We start from the raw sequence: 10689 nt of genomic DNA on the forward strand, positions 1-10689 counted from the left end.
GCTACCATGGCAAGATTTTTTTTCAGGATTAAACCGAGATATAGCTAATGTAGTTGAACTCCAGCACTATGTAGAGTTGACGGGTATGAGTCATATGACCATAAAAGTTGAGCGGCAACTTAAGAAGAATGGTGTGTTCCAAATGGCATCCAACACTGGTTCTACTTCAAAATCGGGTCAAACGTCTTATAAAAAGGCTAGGATGATGGGTCAACTCCCATTTTTGACCCATTATTCAAGGATTTTTGCCCTTTCCCTAACTGTAGCCCACTAGTATTAGAAATGGGTTTCAAAACTTTAAGACCCACTTTTGGCCCACTCACGCCTACCAATCCGTTCCCCTTTAAATTTACTCCTTTTTTCCTACGACTTGCCAAATTTTTTGAGCTTGTTTTACCCCTATTTTCTTTGGCCTTATCTTTTTCAGTTATTCTTTCCTTTTCCATAACCGATTCAGCCATACCATCTCCTCTATGATTCTCGTTTAGCACATTAAACCTAGATCCACCAATAGATTTTCCTTGATTTTTGCCTCTATTAGCATTTGTTTCCCTTCCTTTCCGCCGCTATCGGCGTTCAACAAGCATCCAGAGCCCGTAGCTCTCCTTTGTAGGTCCTATTTATTCGGTGCCGGTGAACTAAAGATGTTTTCTTCCATCGGCTCCGGTGCTTGATCCTGTAGGAAAACATTAATGCTATGTCTATACAACCCACAACCAAATCACACATTAGGTAAGGATTCATATTCTATCCTCTACGTTCGTCCATTGATTTTGATCTTCGAAAGTAACGACTTCTTTAGATATACGCAAACAATCATTCATACAAACCGTCCCCTACTTGCATTCTCCATATTATCATCTGTTTTGACCATTGGGCCAATTGCTTGGCGAATCGCTTGTAGGATAAAGGTTGAATAATACCTTTTTGACAGCCCATGTAACCACATCCAGACCACTTGAGATTCCACCTCATCTTGTGTCGTCGAGAAGTTTGACAACCAAGGCCTTACTGTTAAATATTGTCCAAAAATCACCCAAGGACCTTTTGTCAACACATTCTTAACATCTTCCTCATCATTAAACTGCACAAGATAGTAGTCATTTTCCAGGTCCATCAATTGGAAAGGACTTTTAGTTTTCCAGAGTGTCTTAATTATGTTCAATATAGCATTGAAAGTAATCTTTCTCCCTAAAAGTTTAATGACCACTGTCTTGGCCATTTTCTTTTCAATAAATTTATGCACTCTTTCAGAGAAAATAATCGATGGAATTCCACTGATAACTTTTGTTTTAACATCTCCTTCTTGTACTTCAATGTCCTCCAACGCTTGAAAAGGATCCGTTGAGTTTTGCGAACCCATCAACTTGTTCCTGTAGGAAACTTTTGGTGCAACATCCTCCATTACCTTCTGTCTATTTTCCATCTAACGTTAGATCATCCTTATCCATCAACATATCAGGTCGACGTCTGACTTTCTTCGTAACTCTATTCACCCCAGAGTTCAAGATAATCGGATTAGCTCTGATAGTAAATTTTGAAGCAGTCAAATCTCCATTCATTTATTCTTTTTCAAAGATACTTTTTGTTAACCGAATTAATTACTATTATTGGATAATAAAAGTCAATCAATAATAACATAATATAGTGGTTGTGATTGATTATGAATAATTGGGTTGCATAATCAAATAAAATCATGAAATAAAGTGGAATAATTACGGACTAAGTCAAATTATTCGTCGACAAATATTTAATTAGATGCATAAAACAACCAAATAATGATTTCTTGCCTGTTGTTTCTCATTAATTATGACAATAAAAGTTCATCGCAAGAATCATGTTTGATAGTATCATCTTTGGACTGATTACTAATGATCTGATTACTGATTTATGTAACATTACAACCCTACTTAATCTAGAATTTCAAACATGGTAAGCCTCTACTAATTAACATATCAATGATAAAAAAAAAACAGCGACTTTATAGAAAAGGTCAATGGTTTAAAAATTCTATCAGAATATCAAATTAATCCATTTAATCTATTAATATGTTGCATCAAATAATAATTTAAATATAAAATAAACATTAAATTTAGTATATACTTAATAAAAGATGTATCTTTGAATTTTGACAGAAAGATTGTAGGTTTAAATTTTGAAGATAATATTATTAAAAAAATAATTATAATTTTCAAAAAGAAATCGTAAAATAAACACAAAAATATAAAAAAATTATCTCTAGAATTACTATAATCTTTAATATGAGATGAAGAGTAAAAGATTCAAATGTTTTCGCATATGATATTATTTAAAAGATAAATTAGTTTTTTTTCAATTTTTTTAGTTTTTACGTGTTTACAAATTCTATAGTTTTTCTTTTACCAGTTTGAATTTTTATTATATTTTTTAATTTTCTATTATGTACGGAACAGAACAAGTCATTTATTATCCATGCAATTGGTTGAATCGGTTCTGATTTTCAAAATTTTGGAGCTTTTAACATTTAAAAAAAATCTGTTTTTATTTTTTTTATGTACCAAACAGACATGCATTGGATTTTATTCAACCATTTAAACTTCTTGATCCAATCCAATTTTTTCGATATTAAAAAAACTGAAAATTTTATTTATCTAAATTAATTTTTCTAAAAAATTCTGAAGATTTTAGACTCGAGGAATTCGAAAATGAATATTTAAAGATTCTAAACTTTTGCATTAACCAATATTGCCAAGGATTAAAACAAATATTTGAGGTATAAATATTGAATTTATGTGTATAACATTGTTTCTTTCTTTCTTTATTTGATGTTATACACTTGTTAATGTCAGCAAGTATAAAATAATCATAAAAATCCAAGGGTGTAAATACATAATTTTTATATTTCTTACTTAAAGAAAGGAAATGAAGATTGCAATCCCATGGAAAAAAGCATCTTCTTGCATGTTCCCTTCCTAGACATAATCATTAAGCATTTTCCATGCTTTCTTTCTTTGGATAAACTACTCATATAATCGCACAAAGTTGAGAATGCTTTTATTTTGCTCATCAATTTTTTATTATTAATTTTGTCACCTTATTAGGTTAACTTTAAATTGTTGTCATTTTACTATTAAAATATATTTGGTCTTATATGGTCAATTTTATTGATATAATAACAAATTTAACTTTTAACGTGAAAAAGAGAAAGTACATTAATGATATTATTTTAAACTGCTATTAGAAAATATTAAAAATATATCTTCTACAAAATTTAGAATGTGATTTAAAAATGATTAGTATATATTATACCATAAATATGTTTTCCAACTATCTTTTAAATTTTAAGGACATTATATATTTTTAAATAATATATCAATTTTTTTAAAAAAATTAAGTATTTTTATTATTTTTTAATATTTTACAATTATTTTTAATATTTTATAAATTTTATAAATTTCGGAATTTTTTACATATATATATTTTATATTTCTTGAATATTTAGAATCCGGACAAATTTAAAAGAATGTGTAAACGTTGAAGGTTAAATTCAATAAATTTTTTAAAATGAAGACTAAATTAATAAAAAGTGTAAACTGAAAGGTCAAAATTTATTATTATACCAATAAAAATTACTACGTCAACATTTCGTTTAGTGAATAAATAAAATTTAATAGTGAAGTAATTAGAATTTAAAATTCACCTAAAAAATTTGACAAAAATTACAAAAAAATTCGATGAACAAAACAAGAGCACCCTAAAATTTGAGTGACTATTTGGATAATTTACCATAATCATAATCATCATCACCATCATATTTGATGCTGTTCGATGCTGAAAAAGTATGGGACAAAAGTCCCTAAATTTACAGCATTTTATTTTAGCGAGAGAAAAATGATGATCATCATCATGAACATCCTTCATTATAGGCTTATAATAATTTAACATTTTCACCCTAGTAAAAAAGAAGAAGAAAAAATTCTCTATGTGAATTTTTCCACTTTCCCCAAAGTTTGAAAAACAATCTCCATTTAATAATTATTTTGTTGTACTTTTTTTAATATAAATAAAAATATTTTAAGATTTATATTAGATAATAAATTTATATGACCTAATTTAGTGACTGTGCATCAAATTTAAGTAATTAAATTAGATTAATATTTGTTATTCGTATAAAAATTTACATACAAAAAGTTAGTAAAATATGAAGCAACAATTACTTATTAATTTATTATTCTATTGTAGTAATAATTTTTCTTACATCCGCTATTAAAAAGGGTTGAGTACAACATACTAATGCATATGGCATAATTAATAAAAGAATTCAAGTTTAAATCTTAAAAATAACTTTATTAAAAAGAGTGAGTATAAATCTGAAAAAAAATCTCCATTAATTGTAATGCAAACAATGAGGATACCTTAATTAAAAAAAATCACATAAACCATACTCATATTCAACTACTCAACATTTTATTTGTTTTAATTTTATTAAATTTGACCTTCAAATTTAAAATTTTATTAAAATTAAATTTGAGGTCAATTAAAAATTTAATATCAATTCCTTCCTCACTTCACCCATAATTCAATTTACATGCATATAATATTTTTTTCAATACTAATTGATAAACTTTTATAACATACTAAATTTAAAATTTTAATATATAACTATATCTCTCAAAATATATATAACTATTAAAATTTAATTCCATTCAACATAATTTTACGCAAAAATCAAAATAAAATTATTATGTCTAGAAGGCCAAGAACCAACATTAGATAGAGATGTTGATTTCAAAAAATTAATAATAAGGAATGTTGACCTTTTTTTATGCCTTTAAACATACTTCTCTCGTCTCCTCGATCATTCTCTTTGAATGCAGCTATCATTAATTTAATTTCTTTCTTCTTTCCCAAGCTTATTATTATAACTATCATCATAAATATCATTATTATCTTCGTCTTCTTCTTTACTGAAATCGCCACCATCATCAACCACAGTGTAGTCAACCAGTCATGCCTACGATTTTCATAGTTTTTTTTTTTTTATAAGTAGAGAGTTCATTATATCCAAAAAGAAAGCAAAATGTTGCTACAATAATACTGATGTCTTCCTACCCCACCAATATCTATACATTAAAATCCCTGTTCCTAATAAGTTTGATGGTGCTAATTACATTGTGTTTACTATTAACAAGCTTAATCTGTACAGTCTCATTTACATGGTTGAAAAGATCCTCAGCTTTTTGTTGAGTTCCTCCATGTAGCCTCAAAGTTCCATGTCAGTCTAATAACAATTGTATATATGAAGACTTTTTCCATTTCCATGAATATACACCCATTGGGTCATCCCCTATCGGAAGAATAGGTTAAAATGAGTAACTCATTAATCTTGATCAATTGTGAGTACAAATGTTCTGTATTTATACCGATATAATCAGTAATGACTAATGTAAAACAAAATACCCGAATCACACAACTACTGCTAACTACTTAACTATTTCCTAACTACAATACCTGCTCTAATACCCCCCCTTCAGGTTCTCGACAAAGGGAATCAGCAGGAACAACATTCATATGATCTCGATAGCGAGCAAAAGATTCTATGGTTAATGGTTTAGTCAGCACGTCAGCAACTTGATCACATCCAGGAACATAATTCACCTGTAATTTCCCACTAAGCACATTCTCTTGAACAAAATGCATGTCAAGCTCTACATGCTTAGCTCGAGCATGTAAGATGGGATTCACTACAAAAGATATTGTGTTGGAATTGTCACACTAGATTATTGGTGTACCAGTGACCTTTACTCCTATCTCATCAAGCAATGAGAAATACCAAGTTAGTTCAGATGCAACATTTGCTAAGCTATTATATTCGGCCTCAAAGGTGGATCAAGACACAACACTTTGTTTCTTTGATGATCAACCAATTAGATTATCCCTAAGATATAGACAGAAGCTAGAGGTGGACTTACGATCTTCAAGCAAATTGGCTTAGTCAGCATCAGAGAAACCCGTTACGGCCACATTGGACGGTCGAAACACTAGTCCATGACCAATTGTGCCATGAATGTGCCGAAAGATTCGTTTAACAGTAGTCCAGTAAATATCATGTGGCAAGTGCATATATTAGTTGATTTTGTTGACATCAAACGATATGTTAGATTTGGTCAAGCATAGGTATTGCAAGTTGCCAACAATTTGTCAATACAAGGTTCCATCTAGAAGAGTGGAGCCAACCAGAGATGTGAGAGTAGGAGAACTTACCATAGAAGTGTTCACAGGCTTGGCATTTTCCATGTGATCTCGCTCAAGTAATTCACGAGCATACATTTGTTAAGACACATGCACGAATTTCCATATCGTGTAACTTCGAGATCGAAGAAGTAATTTAGCTCCCCTAAATCTTTTAAAGAAAGCTTCTTATCAATGCATTGAATCACCAGTTATAATTATATCATCCACATACATAAGAATGAATATATAACGAGATGAAGTGTGTTTGAAAAACAACGATGGATCAGCTCGTGAGGCCTGGAATTGCAAATTTTGAGTTAGAAAGCCTCTTAGTTTTTCAAACTAAGCTACCGATGCTTGTTTGAGTCCATATATTGCTTTGTTTAGTCTACAAGCTAAGGGATTCCCATCACTATCAAGAACCTCAAATGCAGGAAATTGTTTCATATAAATGTCCTCAGCCAAATTTCCGTTTAAGAACGCATTGTTAACACCCACCTGACAAAACTAAAGCAAGAATTGTGCGATTTTTGTTGGCTTTCACAACAAGACTGAACGTGTCATTGTAATCTAGACCCAGGGCTTGCGAGAATCCTTGAAAAATAAGGTAAACTTTATTACGGGCAATATTGCCATCTAGATTTGTCTTGACTTTAAACAACCACTTGCAGCCAACAAGTGATCGATCAGGTGGCAAAGGAACTAAATCCCATGTATTATTTCTACCTAACGCTTGTATCTCATCATAGATAGCAACCTGCCATGAGGGAATAGCCATGGCCTCATGAATGTCAATAGTTGTCATAGTGCTAACAGTGGTAATGTATGCCTTTGGTTTGTATGTTTTGACTTTGTTTCGAGTTACCATGGGATGAATGCTAATAGTAACAGAAACCTGTTGGATAACATTAGAAGAGGAAGCTAGCCCACCAAGAGGATCCTGAATAGCAACTATAGGAGGCACACTTATACCAACTGATAAAGAAAGCGGGCCTGAATAATGCTGATCAGTAGCTGATCCTATTACACATTGAGGAGATACAAAAGAGTCATTAGTTGCTGACATGGAAAACCCAGAAGCTGAGGATGCAACTAATACAACTTGAGTATTTACTACCAATGAAACCATAATCGGAAGTGTTATCACCGTGCTTGTAGTATCTGGTGCTAAAGTGAAGGTGGGAGCGGTGAACTTAGCAAAAGGAAAAACACTTCCATCATTATATAGATACCAAGAGATGTAAACTCGGCCATACTGATCCAAACATTTATAACCTTTGTGATTGGGAGCATAACCCAGAAAGGTACAAAGTGTGGACTTGTACTGAAGTTAGTAACAATTATATGGTCAGAACAAGGGACAAGGACACTCCCAAAAACTTTGAGCAGGTGATATTTAGGTTGTCAACCAAAGAGCTTCTCAACTGGAGAGAATCTATTCAACACCTTCGTAGGAAGCGAATTGATGAGATGAACAATAGAGTAAAATTAATCTATTCAAGACAAGAAAGGCAACGATGCTTGCGCTAGAAGAACCAGACCAGTTTCCACGATATTCTGGTGATGTTTTTCCACTAGGCTATTTTGTTTAGACGTGTGAGGGTAGGACAAATGATGATCTATTCTAGAATCCTTGAGATACTGGTCAAAGCTCCAAAAATTTCTACCATCATTAGTTTGGAGTTGTTTGAGCTTCATTCATTACTGTAACTCAGCATGTGTTTTGAAGGACAAAAATGCTTATAAAGCATCTAATTTTCTTTTAAGAAAATAAACCCAAATGTGCCTTGAAAATGCATTCACAAATGAAATATAATATTGGTGACCAGAAGAATAATAAGGGGCTAGCCCCAACAAACAAACAACAACCAATTCTAAGGGAGCAGAGTACAAAATATTAGTGGCAACAAATGGCAATCTATGACTTTTGCCTAGTTTACAAGCATTACATAAGGAGTAGGTCTTATTTCTAGGAATTTGAATATTACAAGCATTTAGTACTTAGTTTATAATAGGGAGTGACGGATGACCAAGGCGTCAATGCCACTGACCAAATGTTGAGACTGTAGCTAGTTGTGGAAGGGACTGATCAACAGCTGCAAACTGAGCAGCAACTATATGTGAAGAAAACATTGCAAAAGAAGGGGTGGTGTAAGATGAAAACTAGTACAAACTATTTTGCCCAATGCCTCAAAAAAATATCCAATGAGTAACCATGTCCTCTAGAAAGCAATGATTCGAATAAAATTCAAAAAACACTTTGTTATCCTTAGGAAAATTTGAAACTGACAGTATATTTTTGTGATTATCAAGTACATAGAATAGATCTTTAAGCAACAATGAATCAGAATCAATAGGAAAAAAACAGTCACCAATTTGAGAGATTTTAATGAAGTGACCATTACTTATGATCACCTTACCTGACCCATGGTACGGACGAGAGTCAATGAACTGGGCAGGGTCACTCGTCATATGTGACGTGGACCCATTGTCAGGACACCAGGCAGGGTTAGCCACAATAGATGGGGTTTTTAACACAACAGTTGTTGGTATGGAACATATAGTTCTTGCAGACACACAAGCAGCCTTGGATGAGCTAGAATAACCAATACCAGAATGGTGAGAGTGAAGCCAAAAATAAGAGCCTTCAGATGACCCATGGTGAGTGTAAGACATATAGGCTGATTTAGGCTTGCGACTCACATGAGAAATCAACCCACTAAAAGATGAGCCTATACGTCCAATACCCGGATTAGGGTTTGTGTAACGCCCCAAAATTCAAGTCTTTACTTTTTGCTTGTTTTGTCACAAATTGCTTGTTTGCTTCAGTGGTTAAGTAATTTGGGTGTGTTTGAGAGTGTTTAAGGAGCCTGGGTTCCAGTCTTGCCTTTGGAAAAATTTTTAGTTTTTCCCTTAAATGAACCTGGACGTTGGTATATAGGCCTTATTAATATTTGTGATTGTTTTATGACATAAAGAGCCTATTGATCCAGTGGTAAGCGACGTGTGAAGTACTCTTAAGGTTTGAGGTTCGAGTCCTGAGCTGTACTGTGGAGTGTTTATTTTTATCACCAGTGCAGTGACGTGGTAGACTTTGACTAAAATGATGTGGAATTTCAATGGAGGAGTGAACTATGGAGGGATTAGTGGGATGGTGATTGGATGGAGAAAATCAAGGAAGCATAAGGGGAAGTTTTTGGGAGAAAATCAAGGAATTTGAGAAGGGGGAGTGTTGTACGGAATTTATTCTTTAGATAGTAGGTAATCGGTTTGGGGTTTTCTTTTCACTCTGTCTGCTTCAGTTTTGGTCAGTTTTTCTTTCTTCCCATTTGTTTTTTTTGTGCCGATTTTTGTTAAGGCTTGGTGTATCTCTCGAGTGTGTTGGGTATTTTTCTGCTCATCTCTTTTTTTACTGTGTGTTGGCCGAATAGTTGCGGTTTCCCCCTATTGAACACACTTTTCTCTTCCCTCTCCTCTTGTAGCAGAATTTCCCTCCCTTTTCCCTCTTCTCTTCTTTGCTATCCGAACCTCCCCTATCTTCTCCTCTTCTTTATTGATCGAATATTTTTCTCTTACTGCTTGGGATTTCTATCTTCCATTATTTTCTTTTTGACTGAGAGCGATCTCTCTATTTATTTTGAGTATGGTTCAGCCGATTATCACCCTTCTGTTCTAACTCTCTGCACCAATCTTCTCTTTGCTATTTTTGCTATTTCAGTGCTGCAAGTATTATCGGTAAAGTATGAATACTCTTCACTTTTTGTTTAAAACCGATTCTCTTCCTTTCTTTTTCATTAAAATCGAATACCCTTTTGGCCACTTATATGGCCTAACTTAGTTTTTGAGATCACTGTTCGTGGTGCAGATATTCAATAAGTGAGTGACCACTTTTGGTTGGCAGACTTGGAAGAGTAAGTCGCCCTCTTTCCAGCCAGGTAAGGATGGTGTTTTGATTAAGTGTCGACAAGAGGGTGTTTTTCAATAGTGATTAAAGGACTGACTCAGGACTTATTTGAATGCAGATTTTGGGTGTTTTTTGTATCTAGGTGCGTTTTCACAATCAGGTGCGTAATCACACCCTCTCAACTGCAAATCGGTAAAAGTCGAAAAGCTAAAAAAGACCATGCTGAGACCATATGGGCGTGTGAACGCTCGTGTGGTAAACCGAGCCCACGAAACACAGTTTTAGAGTGTAGAGGCCTCTATGAGCAATTTTATGGGCTTAGGCCGTAATGGGACTAAAATGACCGAAATACCCCCGAAGGGTAAAATGATCGAAATACCCTCGAAGGGTAAAATGATTGAAATACCCTCGAAGGGTAAAATGGCCGAAATATCGCTAAAGGGTAAAATGATCGAAATACCCCCGAAGGGTAAAATGACCAAAATACCCCCGAAGGGTATAATTATCGAAATGCCCTTGAAGGATAAAATGACCGAAATATCCTTAAAGGGTAAAATGATCGAAATACTCTT

At 33.3% G+C, this 10689-nt stretch overlaps 1 protein-coding gene across 1 annotated transcript; it reads right to left on the minus strand.

Moving 5' to 3' along the window:
- Positions 1 to 576: 576 nt before the first annotated feature.
- LOC107921619 (uncharacterized) lies at positions 577 to 1405 on the minus strand. Its single transcript, XM_016851449.2, has 2 exons — positions 831 to 1405; positions 577 to 676 (listed from the first exon to the last, which is right to left on the minus strand). Exons 1-2 carry the CDS (start codon positions 1403 to 1405, stop codon positions 577 to 579), a joined length of 675 nt encoding a protein of 224 aa, XP_016706938.2.
- Between the last annotated feature and the right edge of the window lie 9284 nt (positions 1406 to 10689).

Source organism: Gossypium hirsutum, chromosome D01 (genome assembly GCF_007990345.1).
Source record: "Gossypium hirsutum isolate 1008001.06 chromosome D01, Gossypium_hirsutum_v2.1, whole genome shotgun sequence".
NCBI classification, from domain to species: Eukaryota; Viridiplantae; Streptophyta; class Magnoliopsida; order Malvales; family Malvaceae; genus Gossypium; species Gossypium hirsutum.

Coding starts and splice junctions, on each gene's coding strand:
- LOC107921619 (XM_016851449.2), bottom strand. CDS start 1,405: ATGGAGGATGTTGCACCAAAAGTTTCCTACAGGAACAAGTTGATGGGT. Junction 677..830: donor GAGAATGCAAGTAGGGGACG/GTTTGTATGAAT, acceptor GTTTTCCTACAG/GATCAAGCACCGGAGCCGAT.